The sequence below is a fragment of the Bacillus rossius genome, chromosome 10, assembly GCF_032445375.1.
Source record: "Bacillus rossius redtenbacheri isolate Brsri chromosome 10, Brsri_v3, whole genome shotgun sequence".
NCBI classification, from domain to species: Eukaryota; Metazoa; Arthropoda; class Insecta; order Phasmatodea; family Bacillidae; genus Bacillus; species Bacillus rossius.
Window position 1 is genome coordinate 21,542,416 of NC_086337.1, and position 20,260 is coordinate 21,562,675.

A 20,260-nucleotide genomic window follows, 5' to 3' on the forward strand; every position below is an offset into this window, starting at 1 on the left:
CTTCCATTGCAGGCAGTGAGAGGGGTGGAAAATGTTGACTGTTTCTCACATCAAAGGTTATAACCACCATCACATTTTTAAACGGAATATCTTTTTTTGTTTCTCTTGTTATAGGAACATAATTGAAGGTATTGAATGAAACCCACACAAAATATATGCTGTTAATTAAAAAAAAAAAAAAAACAATTTTCACAATTTTCCCCCATTACTTATAGTTTGGTGTTAAAAATTCTGATTTTTCATCATCCTGAGAATTCATTCGTAAAATTGGTGCTTCATTAAATAAGAGGCTCGTAAAATTGGGGTTCTAGTGTATGTCATGAAAAAATAGCCTCCTTATGCAAGAAAAATTAATAATGTGCTAATATATTAGTATGAATGTACCTTATTTTTGTTTCTTGTTATAGGAACATAAATGAGAGTATTGAAACCCACTCAAAATATATGCTGTGCATTAAAAAAAAAATTTCAAATTTTTTTTCATTGCTTTTATTTTGGTGTTGAAATTTCAGATTTTTCGATAATTCCTGATAATGTATTCGTAAAATCGGTGCTTCGTTAAATCAGAGGTTCGTAAAATTGGGGTTCTAGTGTATATGTCATGAAAACATAGCCTCCTTATGCAAGAACGATTAAAATTGTGCTAATATTAGGGGTGTGCGAATAGTGGATTTTGATGGTCGAATATTTTCGAATCGAATAGTAAAATTTTCGAATAGAATGCGAATAGTTTCGAAGTCGAATACAGTAGAACCCCTGTCATACACTTTTCAACGGAGGGCACAAAAATGGTGTATGATGCGGGAAAGTGTATGAAAAGGGAATGGCAATAATAACATTTTTTTTCAATCTAGCATACCAGCACAATGTCAGATTAAACTTAAAATACATAATGTGTAAATAATTGCATTATATTAATGAAAGATATGATTTCATCATTATATACCGTATTTACTCGTGTATAGCGCGCCCTCGTGTATAGCGCGCACCACGATTTTTGCAACTTATTCCAAAGAAAAAAAAATTGAAATTTTTTTTTTCCCATAAAAAAATTTTACTAAAATTTTGTGGTACCTGATTATTTAAATTGATGTGTGGTGATGCGTCAGGAAAATACATAAACTCTGCTGTCTAAACGGAAGATAATGAAGCGCTATATCGCCACAACTGGTACGTGACCGGCGGGAGGGAGGCGTGCCGCGCTACGTTGCTAAGCTGGCGCGGAGAACTATATGACTCACCGGTGAGGAATGGAGGAAGCGAAGAAGTTGGCTTGGGGGGGGGGGGGGGGAACTGGTGACAACATTCTCTCTTTCTCTCTCTCTCTCTTTTTACTAGCTTCTGAGCTGGCTTTCTGTAAAGGGGGGAGGTCTAAAAATAAACAAGAGACCATGATGTGCGAGCTTGCACGCGCGTGTGCGTGTTTGTGTGTGAAAGAGAGGCCTTGTTGCTTGTGCGTATGTGTGGGGGCTGGCCAGAAACGTCACCCGGCAGTTAACGACTTCCACTCCTCCCCGCCTCCCCCCCAACAAACTTTTTTTTTCCGTGTATAGCGCGCATCCTTATTTTTTTCCTTTACTTGAGGGGAAAAAAGGGCGCGCTATACACGAGTATATACGGTATACATATAATAAAACCACCATAAATGTAAAATACAGTCCTTTCTTGGAGGGGAGAAAAGTCACCAAGCCTAAATTAGAAATAAAAAAATTTAGGCTATTGTAAAAAGAAAATCAGATAATTTTGCTTGTTTGTTTCATTTTAGAAAACATTATGCAACAGAACAATTTTCAATAAAATTTTAACTTGAGAAACGTAAAATACAAAACAATCCAATCGTAAGAAAACAAATACAAACTGGTATATTCAGTTCAAAGAATAATGAATGCACAAAATATGAGATCCGTGCCTTGGTAAAGCGTGTGCACCATTTTCATCATCATTGCTAGTTTGCGCCACTAGTCTCGCTTGGTGCTGGCCATAGATGCTACTAGCGAAGTGCTCAGTCTTCCTGATACTATCCATATCTATGGTCCGATAAAGTTATTTTCTTACGTTTGCAAAGGTAAACACTGAATGTTTTTCAAAATAAAAGCATTAAAACGTAGTTTTTAAGGAGGAATATAACAAAAAATTTGTGAATTTTAGGACTTTTCCGCTTCGTAAAAACGTATGAAACGGGAACTTAATGATTTTATAAGTGTATGTTCCGGGAAAGTAAACCATTGTAAATATAGTACTTTCGGCGGGACCAAAATTAATCGGCGTATGACACGGGAAAATGTATGAAACGGGAACGTATCATCGAGGTTCTACTGTAGTTGTAATATATATATTTTTTTATATGTTACCACACTGAACAATGGCGGGTTTTCATATATTTAGTTTATAGAAGCTATTTTCTGTGAATGAAACCACAAAAAAAAAAGTTCACTTAGTACTTTTAAGAGTTATTGAGGACATGAATTTTTATTTCATATATAATAATATTTAATAATTGTTATCTATTGTTTTTCCTTTCAGTTACCACTAGTTTACCGTCTAGCTTTTGAAACTAAGTTGGTTTAATGTACGATGATTTTGGTTTGGTTTTTTTCTTGAAATGAACCTTTTAAAAATACATTGTGGTTATGTTAGTAAGAATGTATAAATACTTTGGAAATTACATTAGAAGGTGGTGAAAACCGAAGCTCTTGGAACCACCACGAGAAATAAAAAACAGCCATGTAAATACCGTATTGGCCCGAATATAAGGCGACCATATTTACATAAAATATATATGAAAATTGGAAGTTGCCTTATTTTCGCACCCAAGACGTCAGCACCGCAAACAATAGTTCCAAGCTGAAAGGTACAGTAGAAACATTGTTAAAAGTTCACAATTTTTTATATTAACTAAAACTTTGTTACCTCACATGGGGAAAACGATAAATCCACCCAATATTGCAGTCATTCACAATTGTTTAAAGTTGAAAATTAAAATATTTGTTCTTCAGTAAAAATGTAAATGTTGAAGCATCTTAAAATATAAATATTTTATTACACAATTCATATTTGTACTTTGTGTACAATCGCGTGTTAACATTTACTGTAATTTAATTTCAGACTTTTAACGGAAATATTTGTACTAAAATATCACAGCTAACGATTGTTTACATTTACAAACAGCAAATGATAAGAACATTTCAGATGTTATGTTTGAAAATTCACGGCTGCCAACTGTCTTTTCACAATATTTCTTTGTTGTAAAACGAACATTGCCGAACACGTACGAAGACGCCATATTTACAGGAATTTGGAACGTTGCTTTAAAAGCTGTTTTAATAATTTCACAGTAATCCACTCTTTATTTATGTAAAAACCTTTCAAACAACATAATTTTCATAGATTATTCTTTAAAATTCATAGGACAGAGACTCTCTGACAGAGAGTAATATGGACAAATATTTGCGGTCACGTCACCGTAGTTTTTCATGGCCGTATGCTTCACCATGGCAGCTAGCCACTTGTTTTGTTCCGGCAAGCTGCATTCTTTGTTTGCTTTGTTACCTTTAACACACTACTAAATAGTAATACGTAGCTTAAGTGAAACGGAAAGTTAAATGTGGTATACATAAATGCAAAAAGGATTTATCAACACAAAATGTATGTGTATGAATTTATACATTTGTTTGGCCTCCTGAAACTGCAGGTCGCCTTATATTCGGGCCAATACGGTATTCACAATTTTAAATTTTGCTATTCGACTTACGAATGTGAATAGTTCGTCAGTTACTATTCGCAACTATTCGTGTTTACGAATATTCGCACACCCCTAGCTAATATACTATGTGAATGTACCTTGCCATACTTGGAGAAAACTTGTTTGAGATCCGTAGCACGCGTAGACGAGGAAAGGCCGCTCACCCACAAGTTGCGACTGCTGCCAGCCGGGATACCAACAACCTTTTTCTTGTCTGAACCCGTAACACAAACAGAAACAATGCATGATGTCATTGTCCGGAAAAAAAAACCACAGAAATGATTTAACAACTTTACAATAACAATTTTACAAACAAAATCACCCTGGCTAACATACCTTTGTCATCTTTAACAGCTTTTGGATCACCAGACACCTGGGAAACACTGAGAGGAAAAAAATTCAAATTTTAGACAACACAATCAACATAATAAAGTCACAACGTTGATTTGACTATAATTAGTAACATTTTGTTAACTCCATTATACATTATTTACAACTAGGCTATTTGTTTCCTGTAAACTTGGGGAAAATTAGCCCGGGATATTTTATTCTAATATTAGTTTTACATTTTGGTGAACATTACTTAAGAAAATTTACAATTGATAAATAACTATGGTCTGAAAATTACAACATATAGTTCTCAAAATGCTTTTCAGTTTTTGAAAATGTTATGAAACAAAATACTTATTGAGCTTTTGAAATGCAATCACTAATTTATGGAATACACCACATGATTTAAACTTGAACGCTTTTATTTAATTCGACGACATCAAAGACCAAAATTAGTATACAGTAACTTACTTTCTCGTCCATAAAATCTTCAAACTGTATTTACCCATGCAGATAATATTACAGCAAAGAAGTGCTGCATTGCCTTGAGACGTCTCATTCAAGCCATGTCAGGCTGCTTCAGCAGTAAATACTGGTTATGTGCAGGCCTTTTTTTTTTTTGAAGACTTTCGGAATTCACTTCTTTGAAGTATATGCTTAGGACTCATTCCATTACAGCATAATCTGCATAAATTCACATTACGCTAATGACAGTGCAGATTTCTTTCGGCCTCGTTACGATACCTTACAGTGCAACATCACGAACTGAAGAAGTGGCCGCCTCGACGCTCCCATGATGCTCTCTACTACAAACCCTTTGAAGATGTGGCAAACATGGTGGGACGAACCTCTTGTTCTTATCGACTCCCATCTTGTCCTCGGACGCGGCTTGCTCATCGGTCTTGACTACCTTGTCTTCAGCTGCAGATGCTTGTTTGTCATCCTTGTCTTGAGCTGCGGCAGCTTCGTCCTTCTTGTGCAAACTCCCCTCATCTACAGGGACAACCAAGGAAGCATTACCAGCATCACAGCCAGAAGAAACACCGCAGTGTACCTTCGCGCTGACTCCTGCCTCGTCCAAGACGACTACTGAAAGAGTGCACAAGCATTACTTTGCCAAAACTAGCTCATCACGCTCACAATCATAATTAAAATATTCAATTAACCAAATGACTGAAAAGCTTTAGGCAAACAGTTGGTACTCTTCATGCAGGATCGAGATGAGACGAGTTGGATGACACAAGATGCAGCTCTCTCCAACATGTGCAGGTCTTCTCTCCACCAGGACGATGATCAGACATTGTCAACCTTTACTCACAAACTTGGATGCTAAATACTACCGTAAAAACACAATTATGTAAAAAAAAAAAATTAAATTGACAAATTACAGCATCTATTAACACAGTTATTTTTTAACAGGTACGAAAGTAAAACCAAGAGTTTTCACAAAAGCTTAAATGGCCAACTTCCGTTTTTTCTATCATCTCCAGTCGTGATGAGTAGTCCACAAAAAAACCTCGACATTAATGTTGCATTAAAGTGTTCAACAGAAGTTGCCCCTTGAATTAACACCAAAAAAAATGTTCCGTTCACACTGGTGGTATGAAAACTCTTCTGGATAATGTTCTTAAAACCACAAGCCATTCCAAAATTAAGATAAAACACCGAACTGTAGCACATCGCAGGTCCATTGAAGAATATTTTGAAGTTATTAATGAAAACCAATTTATTACTGAAGTGTCCAATGTTCGTTGTCACACATACGCCATTCAGTTATGTCTTCTGTTCAAAACCAACTGCATTGCCACCTTTACAGCAAACATAGCTAGTATAGAATTTTATGAAAGTCACATTCGCTGCCAAGAAAATGTATTCAGTTCCATTAGCCTGCTTCCACCAGGCAACGCGAAAACACTCATTCTTGCAACAAGTCCATCTTGGTTTGTTTTAACGTACATTTTTACTGTTCTTGCCAGCAACGTGGTATCAACATTTTACACTTTCGAAGTCCATCACACGTACACATATCACTCTTGGTTTTACTACTCGTAATTATTAATAAAACTAAATAATATAACAATTTACAAATTATTAAATAGTTTATAGAGTCCTGCTTACTCTCTTTACCTTTCGCATCCTTTTCATGACTGCTATCCTCCTGAAAAAAAAGTAAAAAAAAGTTTTTACTTCTAAAGCCTTATGTCATAACGGATAACAGGAATGAGTACACTGTAAATTTAACTCTTGAATTACTCTACCAATTTGCTTACAATAAACATTATAAAATAATTTTAGGCTATAATTTAAGTTAGGTTGAACAGCCACAAAAAACACATAATTCAAGCACTAACAGAAAAAAAATGTTTCAAGGTAATACATCAACTTGACATTTTATCTGAAATACAAGTTTTCTAGTAAAATAAAAATTGAGTCAAGAAAGCAACATGTATTATGTGTCATTTATTCTAAATGCAGCAAAGAATATCACGCAATTTTGTGGCATGCTCCGTCGCAAAAATACAAAAACAGAATACATACACCATACTTAGGTATATTCTCATCTTTCCATTACATGTACTTAAGTATATCCTCATTAAAATTAAGTCATAATTATAACAACCAACCAAGGACACATACACTGTACCTACATACGCACATAAATAGCAGCATAACATTAATGTTTAAAATACAAGTAAACTGTGTTCAAGATAAGGTGGCACAGCACTTTTCTGATAGTTGTGGTGTTGTAATTATGCCTTTGAACTACTTTCATTCCCCAATTTTTCGATGGAAACATGACATGTCAAGCTGGCAGTATAGTTTATGTTCATTCATCAAATAGAGAAAAAAAAAGGAAGAGGAGAGGTAGTGAAAGATAGCCCACTTTCCTATAATAAAAGCTCTATCTATGTTATAAAATTAAAACATTTTTATAGATAAAGCTCTAAATATGTCATAAAATTAAAACCTATTTAAAGATAATTTACACAGGATTTAAGTAGACAGTGTCCAATTATTTACAGTGTGAGACTATAAAAAAAGTGAGGTGAAAATTACAAAATGTGTGTGAACAAAAGCTGGTAAAAATATATTTTGACAAATTTTGTAGAGAAAAATTCAATCTTTCTGTTATGAATTAAGAATGTTCAACTTATATTACTTGTATTATTAAATAATATATAAAACAACTTGAATTGTGGCATACATTTTATGTTTCAAAACTATAAACAATGTAACTGGCACTACTAAATCTACATAACATTATTAGCAGTAGGAAACACTTTTGATTGATAAGGGCAGTTTAAATTTCTTTCTGGTATTGACATGGTTTCAAAAAAAATTTAACCTTGTCACTTACCTTGTATAAAAAATTAATATACAATGAAATTCCGTTATAACGTACTTCAGAATAACGTATCTTTCAGTTCAACGTATGATTTTAAATTCCCGCTCAAAACACCAATGTAAACAATGTAAAAATATTTCACTTTAACGTTAAAAACGTATCCTATCTTTCAATACAACGACCATTCTTTTCCAGCTATCAGGAAAATTTTTACATAATTGTTACTGTGTTTGTGCAGGTTTTTTTTTAATATAAATAATGTACATTATGATAATTTTTATAATCGCTTTCATGAATCGTTAACACGTATAAAATGTAAACAAACACTGTCTCAACGATTCATAGAATCATAGTACAGTATAACATGCCTTTCTTCCTCCTCCATGGATCACACACTTTATGCACGAGACAATCTAAATAATCGATTGCTGTCTCACCCCTCTTCCGACAATTGTTTTTAGCTGTGCGATCTTTTGGTTATTTGTAGAGCACGTTTTTTAAGTTTTAATTAATGCAAATATGTATATTTGCAGATAAAAACGTTAAATAAAAATTATATTTTAACTAATATATGAAATAGAAAATCCAATGACGTTAATTTATGCAGGTTAAGTTTTGAAAAGTTTGTCACAACATGGCCGACATGCTTTAATTGTATTGCCATGAAGGACGGAATGTTGCCTTCACAGCCATGCTCGCGACGTATGCACTATGGTTATCTATGGATGCAAGGTTTGTTTACGTTTGACGTGGCGCGTGCTAAACAGTTTTGTTGATTATTTTAATCAGGATGGATGGCCAAAAAGGTAAAAAGAAACGCAAGCAGTTCACTTTGAAGGAAAAGGTGGAAATTTTAAAAGAAGTGGACAAAGGCAGGAAAAATGCAGATGTGGCACGGTCGTTTGGTTTGGTGCCCACTACATTGTCAACAATCGTAAAAGATCGCGAAAAAATTATTAAACTGTACGAACAGTCATCGTTATCAGCTGGACGCAAGAGACTTCGCCTAGGAGATAACAAGGACCTGGAAATTGCGCTGAACAACTGGCTGAAGGATATGAGGGCACAAAATGTTCCAGTCACAGGACCCATGTTGCAGGCTAAAGCAAAAAATTTTGCTTTCTTGATGGATATCAAAGATTTTCAGGCAAGTTATGGTTGGCTTCATCGATTTCGTGAACGACATGGAATTTCATGGAACGTTGTGTCTGGGGAAGATAAAGATGCTGATACGGCAGCTGCAGAGCAATGGAAAATTGACAAATTGAACGGAATTCTAGAGTCCTATTCACCTGACAATATATTGAATGCCGATGAGACAGCATTTTTTTATAAACTTCTACCAAATAAAACTATGGCATACAAAGGAGAGAAGTGCACAGGTGGAAAGAAATCCAAAGAGAGGTTGTCAGTATTATTCTGCTGCAATGCAACTGGAACCACCAAGTTACGTCCTTAAATCATTGGAAAATTCAAAAATCCAAGATGCTTTAAAGGTGTTGCATCACTTCCAGCTGACTACGTCAGCAACACAAAGGCATGGATGTCAAAAGATTTATTTTCTAAATGGCTAGTTGAGACCGATAAAGAAATGCAAAAGAAACACAGAAAAATCATCATTCTGGTTGACAACTGTGCAGCTCATAATGTTGATGTGCGACTTGAAAATGTAAAATTAGAATTTCTTCCTGCGAACTGCACTTCCGTGATGCAGCCTTTAGATCAAGGCATCATCCAAAATGCAAAAGTACATTTTCGGAAGCGGCTCGAGAGAATTTTGATCAACATCAGGTGCAATTTGCCCACAAATGTCAATGCCCGTCAAGCCATTCAACTTATAACAGGTGGTTGGTGGAATGTTAAGGAGGAGACAATAGCCAATTGTTGGAGGAAATCCGGCATCATAAAGGCAAGTGATGAAGACAGCAGTGATGGTTTGTCTATGGACCAGGCAACCACAAGTTCTGCAAGTGATGCTGTTGCTGATGATGACATCTCACCAGAAGTTTGGCAAGAAGTGTCAAGTACTTTGCAACTAGACAACATTTCTTTTGAAGACTATGTAGGTATTGATTGTAATGTCGAAACTACACCACAGTTGACTGATGCAGAAATAGTAAATGAAGTGATGCAAGCAGCAGTCAGTGAATCTTCAGAAGATGAAGAAGTTGAAGAGGAGCCAGTCACTGCAAAAGAAGCCATGATGTGCTTTGAAAAACTTTCATCATTTCTTTCAAAAACAGAAAATGTTCCCATCCATGTTATGGAATCCATGCACAATGTTGAACAGTTTGTGCAACAAACACTTACTAAACACACAAAGCAAACTAAAATTTCTCAGTTTTTCAAGAAAAAAAGAATAAAATTTATTCTTGTTTAGAAGAAAGACCAACAATCTTTTTTTGAAGTGTGTTTATGTAAAAAAAACTCAAAAATCATTTTTAAAAATTGGTCATGCCTAAACTTGCATGGAATTTCTTGTTTATCTGTGGTTTTTTATGTCAAGTTAACTTTTTTGTACATGCTGTATTGTACAAACAAAAAACTTTCTCCAGTGATTTTTAAAATATGTAAGCTAAGTATTTTCAGGGAATTAATTCTATCCCAATAAATGTACATATCTGCAAAATAATTTAACCCATGTCATTTTGTGTTCGACAGATATAAATTTTGTATATGTAGGCCTAGAATTTAGGAAACTGTATTAAATTCAGTAATTTTTTTAAAATTCTTGTTGTTTAACAAATATTTGCTTCCAAGCTAATGTAACATTTGATCCCGTACTAATTTATTTCTAAAAATTAAAAAATACTACATTTTAAAGGTAAATACATAGACTTTCAGAATAAAGTACTTTCATTACTAAATATAAAAGTTGAGGCTTTATTGATGTACTTTATAACGAGATTCTACTGTACAATGTTAACAGCCTAAAATCCTTATATCTACATATTTATTTGTTATGTTTCTCTGTAGGCCATTACCCATGCCTAGGGATGGTGATTTTTCATTTTTGCTAAATAGATGCAAAAATATGATAAATTATATTTTTTCCGCTATAAAATGCAAAATCTAGACTATCCCGAGATAAATGTGAAATCTAGACTATTCCGAGATAAATGCGAAATCAAGGTAAAGAGAGTAAGTAGATTCATCTTCACTCTACACAATTTATTTACCAATTGTTAGGGGTGTGTGAAGCTTCAAGTATTCGAAGTCGAATCAAAGATATTTTTTTCCTTCGACTTTGACTTCGACAAAAATAAACTTCGAGTGGAAAAGTCGAAGATTTTTGCCAGAAACGTTTGGCCCACTATTTGGATCAATATATATATATACTGCCAAAATATATTTGCGGCAGGTAATTTCCAGTTTATGTATACAGCAAATTCTCTCTAGTACGTCCCTCTTGTTAACGTACAATCCAGTGTAACGTATAAAGCCGCCGGTCCCTTGAAACGCCATGCAAATTAATAGGCATAATAAATATATAACGTACGTTTTTCAAAGCCCTGGACGGTAATTTCTCGTTGATACGTATCGTTTTGCCGATATTAATACACAAAATATTAAACATTTTCTCATTTCATTCACAATTCTATAGCTTTGTTAAACGACAGGTCTTGTGGAAATTGTTTACAGACGTTTTCTTTATTTCGTTGAGTAAAATGGCAGTTGCAGTGCTGGTAACTGTGCGGATAAAAATTTTATTCATATAAAAAAATGTCCTTTTTTTGTGTGATTGGTGTAACAACATAACATTTATGAGGAATAATCAAGAGTTATAAATAAAAAATGCTGCACTTTTTCAATTAAGAAAAAAATGATTCAATTATAAAATTTATCTTACAAAATGTGTATTTTCGCGTTTGAATTTGTAGCAATGGATATTGGCCGATGGGGGCCATATCTGGCTAGGTACATAAAACGTGGATTATACGATGGCCAACGACTACTACTGTTTTTTTTGTTACCGTTTGTTTTCTGTTACGATGATCTAACATATAATTTGTTTATAAACATCATTTCAGATTGACATTTCTCGCAATCGTACACAAATGTAATACGTATACAACATTTATTTAACAGATCTAGTGGCACACAGTTTCCGACGCTAGTGAACATTTTGTGACGTTTCGTGAAGCTTGTTTAATGGCGACGTGACGACGTGGATAACTAGTTTATATTTTTATATTTGGTGTATTACGGCAGCATATGTAGGTAGGCTTAACCGTAGAAGTTATGAGTACCCAAAAGCGTGTGGGTATCAGCATTGCAAAAAAACTAGAGATTCTTACAGCTGTTGACAACTGCAAGAAAAAGTGTGATGTTGCAAAACACTTTAATATTGCACCTACAACTCTGTCCACAATAATAGACAGAGCAAAAATGGAAGAAAATGCTGTAAAACTGCACCAGAAGAGGAAAAGATATAGCAAATGTATCGATAGTATCCTTGACAAAAATCTTTTTGATTGGATTGTGCAAGCACGCTCTAATAACATACCCATCTCGGGCACAGCACTGAAAGAAAAAGCACGAATGGAGGCACTAAGGCTTGGAATTGACAATTTTCAAGCCTCAAATGGCTGGCTCACACGCTTCAAAGCCAGGTGGAATTTAACTTTACTAATGAAAACCAGATGAATAAATTTTACAAATTTTAAATAAATGAAAAGTACTTATTTTTCATGTGGATTAAGACATTTAACAGTACTTATGTAGTATACAAAAATTTTTTTGAAGATGTTTGGTACAATGGAATTTTGTTTATTCTAAATAATCATGATACATATTATGTAACAATTTTTTTATATTAAAAATTATGTTATTTCAAATCCTTCGACTTCGATTTTCCTTCGACATTCCTTCGCACAATATAAGCTTCGCTTCGACTGCGCTTCGCAATTAAAAAGAGACATGCCTACCAATTGTATTTCGTTTCAGTTCAGTATCAAAAGAAACCATCATTTTATGGCGTATTCAGCACAAGTATCTTATTGTCATGTCATTCACAACAACTATTGTTCGTAAATATTGAATGAAGAATGGCCATCCGTGCCTCGCGATTGTAAACAAAGCAAAGAACAACTAGCTGGAAGATTGTCCATCATCTTGAAGAGTACAAGTTTTTAGGCCACCATATTGCGACATCTCTGCTTCGCCGCGCTAACAATTGTAAGTCCCATTTTCTGGCTGTTTCACGTGAAAGCAGCGTTTTTGTGTAGTCTGTGGAAGGTGGTGTCTTTACAAATACGCGCATACTTGTGAATGTGTTGTATACTGTTATTTCACGTGGTAAAAATGGGACGAAACGTAATTTACATTCTCGATCGCATAAATTAATACAAAAGTGAACAGTTCTACGAAAGTGATACAAATATTTTAATGTGCAATTTATGTAATCGCCATCTGGAGTGGAAAAAAAAAAGGATTAAATCTGGACATCAGACTGCAAAAAAAAAAAAGGATTCACCGAGAAGTCGGATGAAAAAAAAAGTCTAAAACAGCAAGCTACAGTTTCTTTTTTAAAAATATACTTTTCTTCAGTAATGTAAAATAAGAGAATTGGCTAAATATTGCTTTTAAAAATTTTATAAAATGCTCAATTTCAAATTCAAAATGCTAAATGTCATTATTTTAAATGCTATAAATCAACATCTCTACCCATGCCTATGATATCACTTATCACTAGGGGTAGTCAAATTTCGTTAATGACGAAATCGCGAAATTTTAAAAAAATCACTTGCACATGATGTGTAATACAAATAACCTTACTTAGTAGTGATAAGATGTTAATATACTGCATTTCGTTTTAACGAAATTTGCTGTAATGCGCGAAATCCGTAGTTTTTCACGAAATATGACGAATCGCGATATTCGCACGAAATTAACCTTTTTTATCACGAAAAATCACGGTGAATCATTCTGGAACCTGCACAAAACGTTTATTATTCCAAGAGGTTATATGTGAGACCCAATCTTTGCTTTTGTTTTTCTCTAGCACCCATAGAGTAGAGTGTGGCAATAAACATTATCACTTTAGCTACTGGTGGACAAATTACAGATGACGTTGGTAGTTACGAGTGTCGAAATGTTCTATGATTTTGTTTTCACGAGTGCGTGTCTGTCGAGTTTAAGTTCTTTATTTCCGAGTGGATGCAATATGTCTCTCTTCCGCATCTATGATCGTTTTCTGTTACAGTTTTTGTGGCATTTTGGTCATATTACTGTGGTCACTGGATAAACGTATAAAATGCCGAAAGTTGTGTTTTCGAAAGAGCTAAAGAATATGACGACGAAGGATTTTACGTGTTCAGTAAAGAAAAAGGCATCATGATGTGCAAGTTCTGTAATGTGCAAGTCGAATGGAAAATAAAATACACGCATGAAAAACACTGTAAATTTCGAGCATCGCACAAGGTGAACAAAGCATCGGGTTCTGGAACTAAGCGTCAAGTTACTCTAGAACCATATATTTCACGAATGAAAATTATTACATCCAGACGTACACCTACTCAGTCTCCGTCGTCGCACACGTTCCTACGAGACGTAGAAGGCCATAAAACGGCAAAAATTATTTTGTCGACCGCAAATGCGCCTGGTGACGCAATCGTCAATAGGCCTTAACTCAATCTTTGTTCCATTCTCTGAATCGGCCAAACGCAGTCCAGAAAAAGTGTCACTTCCATATTAGCCAATCAAATCATAAGTTTCAAAATGCTAATTGTTGTATCTGGGCATCCTAGCCGAGGCAACTATTTATTTTCGTAGTTGTCACGGCAATGCATAAAAATAAATGCCGGCCAAGAGTGCTAACATATACATGAACAAATACCGCACACGCAGTTGAGGCACTGAAAAACGTAAACAAATAAATAAACAATACTCTGTACTGTTGAATAAGTACAGCATACCTGCCAACTTTGGCCAGTCAAAAAGGGGGAGGTTTTTTAGTGGAGTGTAAACAATGCTTGTTGCCACCAATAAAAGGGGAGGGGGGGGGTGTAGTGGTGAAATTTTGTTTATTTTGACGGAAAAATTATTACACAAAGAACAAAATGCAGCATGTTCACCTTTCCTCGACTGCAAAATGCACAGAAATTCGTCACTAAATGTCTTCTTGTACACAGCAAGATACTTCACTGTAGGCCATTTCTATTAAATCCCTATTGCGGAGTAGGCCTACAACTAAACGCGTACAAAATACTCATCACGCAACTGCTTCCACAAAATAATATTTTTATAAATATACCGTTGAATAAATTCGAAGACTACTATAATGCTACCTCTACACTTATTCTGTGAGCACAGACACGAACAAAGGCGAATTTGTTCGGGGACGAAAAAACAATTCACACATAGCCGACCAACAAACCGAAGCGAATTTAGGCACGAATGTAAACAGTGGTATCATAAACTCATTATTAATCTAGTCCCTCTTTATTTCAAAACACCACCGAAAACACAATTTACAATGTTGACAAAACACGCCATTTTGGAAAACAAACCTTTTTCTGGTTGGCTAACAAACACCAATGACAAGCGTGTACCAAAACAGCTCCCATAATTATCGTAAATAACTACGTTTCTTTCTTAGATGTACGCTTAACCAAGAGTTTTAGCAGACAATTGTGGGCATTTAGGCTATTAAAATAACTACACGTTATGGTACGAACCGTAGTTACTATACAATTGTACGGAATAATGGTACAAACATATTAATTCTATAAATTTATTGCATTAAAAACTTCAAGAGAAACAGAACCAAAAAACGGGACATTTTAATGACAAATCGGGAGGGCGGGAGAAAGGGTATAAAATCGGGAGTCTCCCGCCTAAAGCTTGGAGGGTTGGCAGGTATAGTACAGTGTTTTGGTGGGGACTAGTTTGCAGGAAATATAAAATAGCTGATTTTCAGAGATACAGTGAAACCTCTAATACAAACCTGAAGGGACCTAAAATTTTGCAGTTTGTATTAACGAGGTTTGTATTAACAGGTGCATATGCTCACATTAATAATAATCGACAAAATCAAGTATTGATTTTTTACTCGAAAATTAGTCAAATAGAGAATTAAAGAGGCTTGAAAAATTCATTGATTTTTTTCTGCACTTTTTTAGTTGCATAAATGTCCTTTACTGCACTGCAAAGTTTGTCGAAGGAAGACAAGACAGTGTCTACATCACTAGCAGCCAGAACATTTTCCAAGACAATTAATGCTGAAGTGGACTTCACTCTAAGAATTTTTAAAAAATATCTAAGAATTTTTAAAAAATATTTCAACCTCAAAATTAGTGTCAGAAATATATCAGTTACTTGTCATTTAAGTTAAATCAGTTGAAAAATAAATAAAAATGGAAGTATTTTACTTAATTAAATTTACACTTGCAAAAAAAAACATACGCACAATAAATCTACATGGAAATTAAAGTCTTTTTCAATATCCTGAAGTCTGAAATATGTTTACTCATGTCATCAAATGTAGAGCTGTACTGAAGAAGCCGATTTTGCCAATATTTAGTTGAATCGGCATTTCTGCCGACTTCCGATATGCTTGTTAATTTTCGGCCGCTATTACTGAAAAACGAGAGAGACTGCCATAACCTAAAAATCCACGATTACCCTTTTTGCTTTTCGTAGTAGTACTGCATTTTTTCAGATCGCATTATTTCTTCGCAACATGTGCCAAACGTACATATAAAAATTAAACATCCTATTTTTCAATAATGTTCTTTATTTTTAATATGTCATAAATAAATACATTACCGTCACGGTAAATATACATCTCGGTTGTTACGGTAACTGTAGTGCAAATGTGGTAGCTATCGTGCTTCTGTAGTAATTATGGTATCGACAAAGAATCTTTAGTTCTTTTTATGGTAATTATCTTAGGATAACAATTGGGTTTGTACTGTAGTTATGGTACATCATCCAATTTCTTCGTAAGTTGTTGTTCATTTGTCTTTTCTTCATATTTACATGCTCCATTACTTGGCTGCAGATTTAAGTTGATTTTTACTACTGTATACTATCGTTACTGTTTTTATGACGGTTTCTTTCTGAGAAATGGTTATTTCTGCAAAATCTTTATGGTTAAAACGATCATCTATTATAATTTATAGTGACGGGACCACATATTTTGTACGATCAATGCGGACAAAACGATAATTCGAACATCGGTACAAGCGGACTTTTTAAACCTTCGTTGTATGGCAATTTTGCCGGGACCGTAGAAAGTATACGATAACAGGGTTCCCACCAACTTGTTTCTGTAAATTTCCCTGAGTTTTCCCTGTTTTCCCTGTCCTATAATATATTTTCCCTGTGCTAAATTTAAAAAAATAATGAAATAAACTAATCACAATAAGAACAATTTTACATAATATACAGGCATACCTATGCTACTAACATAAGGGTATTATCAGCTATTTTATTACCTGCTAAATTGCTGTGAACATTTAGACATACATAGGCCTAATGTTATACCACTTCTGCTGCATAGGAAAAAAATGTTTAGGTATCTTGCATATTCAATGTACATTCACAAAATATTACAAATATGTACTGGTTATTCTTTAAGCCCAATAAATATTTTTCTTAATTTTTTTAATTTTCATCTCTAAATGCTCTTTATGTTTCTCTATTTCCAGTTTTTTATTTAGCAGCTCTTGAATTCCTACAGTCTTGCGATTTCTTTCTTTCTTACAATATCTGCCCAACTTTTTGTCCTCTTCTTCATTTTGACATTTTTACTCCAGGGCACCTTTGTACCTTGAAGCTTCTCCTCTGGCATATTTTATCATTTCCTGATATACTTGAATACAATTTTCACCACCAGCATTACTAACTCCATCCCAAACTCGTCGCAGGCCAATCAAAGATTCCTCATGGAGATTTTCAACAAGCATCTCCTTATTGATGGAGAATCCAGATTCCACAAAAGCATTACCATGTGAGAGAATTAATATAATTTTCACTGCAAGCCATTTATCTTTAAACTGTTCTTCTCCAATCAACATATCTGCAAAAAAAGTGTCCAATCTGTTATTGTGTACATGAAATGATGCAAGTTTGTCAGAATTGATATTAGTAACAAATTTGGTAAACTGAACACTAGGTCTATCAGATTGAAGAGCAGTTAGGTGCTTGGCAGACATAAGAATTTGCAAACATGTATCCATGCTTGTCCTACACTCTTCCTGTTTGTCCAACAATTTTCTAGGGTCCAAACAAGAAGCAGCTTTAACCATTTTGTATTTTATTGGGCTACGTTCAAGTTTCTTGGCAATCTGAACCATGCATGTTTTGCATTCTGTTAGGAACCTTTGTTTCTGAAGTTATTTTACATCAACCACACCTAACTCATGCTTTGCAGCAAATCCAATTTTCAACTTTGCGAGTGGAAGTCCCAGACTTACATCGTCCAAATTAATACTAATAAGCTGATATGCAGTTATCTTGGCTTTCAAAATTTCCATCTTAATGAAACGTCCCAGCAACTCTCTTAGCAAGTCCTCCAATTCCTTATGCAGAAATGGTGACATTGGTTTTAATGTTTGGAACTTCTTTAAAAATGGTTCAAGTGAAGAAGCCATTGTCAGGAAAAAAAACTCAGCTTAGCTAGCAACAAAGGATCCCTCAAACAATCCTTCACTTTCTCAACAAAATATGTAGCAGGTAATTTACTGGTCTTAAAAAATTTTTTCAAGTGAGGAAAAATTTGTATTGCTCTCTCACACACTGGGACATTTTCCAACCACCAACAAATCACAAAATTTGATCAGAAGAACACTGCAACTTGTAACTTGTCTGAAGTCTGATCGTCGAGCAGGTGAGTCTTTGAACACAGAATATATGGCCCTCAAAAATTGAACAACATCCCACCCGGTCTTTCTAAAACCCATTTGAAAGGCACCATGAACAACATGGAGACCACAAGATCCCAGGTCTAATATATCTGGATCTTCTTCGCACACCTTAGTTTTTGCATTCAATTTTTTCATGAACAACCAATTGACATTCGGCCCATCCATGGATACTTGTATAATTTTGGATAGTTCCACATCCTTTAGTTCCTGTTGAAACCCTTTTAAGAGATCATCAGCTGTAGAATGGCCTAAAAATGAAGAATTCCAGTACCTGGTCATTACTTGATTTTTGTTGACGTCCCATATACGTACAGCTATGTCCATTTGTTGTACCTTTTATACCCTATTGAAGGATTCATCAAAGCATGCAACAATGTATTTTGTGGATCTGATTTCATCTGTAAGTTTGTGGAAAAAATATGGGGCAAGTAACTAAGTATGCAGTCTTGGTACTACTAAGCTACATTTCTTGTGCAATGGAACTATATGGAAACATTTTAGCAAACAAATTGCTTATTCCTTGTTGGCTATTAAAACTGTCTTTTTTCATAACAACATGTAATGCCCACAATATTTCTGCCTTTCTGACATTACTGTCTCCCTGAAAATGTATTTTATTTACCATGCCTGAAGATGCCTCTTTCAGAGCACTGAATGATGATGATGATCCAGTTAACAATGAACAGGATGCTGGTGTGCTGGATGCTAATTCAGAATTTGGTGCTGTGGAAACTCTTGAAATAATTGATCCCTTCGTTTCTTGGTGATTTAAAGGCTTTGTTAAGTATGCTGACATAGATGCAGAAATACTGCTTGCAGTAACCAACTATTTTTGAAATTTCCCTTCTTGATGGCTCTTCACAGACTGCCTACCCATAATACTCAAAGAAAATACCTTTTTACACAAAATACACTTTGCACTATTTTCATCACCCTCAACACGACGTAGCCACTTTTTCCAGTCAAGAAACAGTGATCCATCTAGCCAAGCAGGATTGAATTTAGACATCGTGAATGTCACACAATTATCCACTCAGACTATCAAGAATAGGCCTAGGCCTAATGTAGAGTAGCAAAACACATTCGATACTGAATCGCTTAGTCTCACAAGTTTCACCGTGTTTTCATTGCACAATTAAGGAAACTGAGCTAGCACACACCCGTGAATGTAAGCTATATTTCTAATGAGAAAATAATAAGAGGACCGCAGTTGATTTCTTCTGGGAAAAAAAACACTTCTCACAATTGACTAAAAAATTTCAAATATATTTAACTGCTTCTGTAGAACTCTTGACTCAGAATAACACAATGTGTAACTATTTTAGCGGTGTTTTTGTTGTGTTTGATAGGCAAAAATCTCGTCATGATACCATAATACTACCAACAACACAAATTACAGTGATACAAAAACACCACCACAGCTGCAGCACTTTTGAAAAAATACATCTAAATAAATGAAAATATGTTCACTAAACAATCTTCAAAAAGTTTCCAGCATACTGGATACTTCAAAGTTATGACACAAACGGCCAAACGTATACGAACTACGGTGCCGCCGTTTTCTACAACTGGCTTGGCGCAGCTCGGCACGGTCCGGGGCCGGCTACCATGAAATTCGGCACGTGACAGCTGTATGGTGAACCAAACTTTCCCGGGACTCGTGGCTTATCTATTACTTTGATTTACATGTACGACCCGCAACCCAACTTTCCGATTTTGTTTTTAAGAAAAAATGTGCTTGTGATACATGTATTAATCAATATATAAATATATATACACACACTGTGATTGCCGCACAACAAATTTCCCTGAGTTTTCCCTGTGTTTTTGACCCATTTCAATTTCCCTGAATTTTCCCTGTTTTCCCTATCGTTGGGAACCCTGGATAAACACGGACAATCGATACATGCGAGTTCGATAGATAGAGGTTTGACTGTAGACCATTTACCGTACAAATTATTTGCCGTTAAC

The 20,260-nt window shown here is 34.9% G+C and overlaps 1 protein-coding gene across 7 annotated transcripts in view; it reads right to left on the reverse strand.

Moving 5' to 3' along the window:
- LOC134535833 (scaffold attachment factor B2-like) overlaps positions 1–20,260 on the reverse strand; it is a 118,169-nt gene that overhangs the window by 75,052 nt on the left and 22,857 nt on the right. For 3 of the 7 annotated variants that reach the window (XM_063375154.1, XM_063375152.1, XM_063375150.1), the window contains exons 5-8: positions 6,200–6,230; positions 4,921–5,065; positions 4,079–4,125; positions 3,841–3,956 (exon numbers count right to left, since the gene is read on the reverse strand). In XM_063375154.1, coding sequence (XP_063231224.1) covers positions 3,841–3,956; positions 4,079–4,125; positions 4,921–5,065; positions 6,200–6,230 — 339 coding nt within the window. Of the gene's footprint in view, positions 1–3,840; positions 3,957–4,078; positions 4,126–4,920; positions 5,066–6,190; positions 6,231–20,260 lie in introns of all 7 variants that reach the window. The other 4 variants (XM_063375151.1, XM_063375149.1, XM_063375153.1 and 1 more) reach the window with 2 other exon arrangements.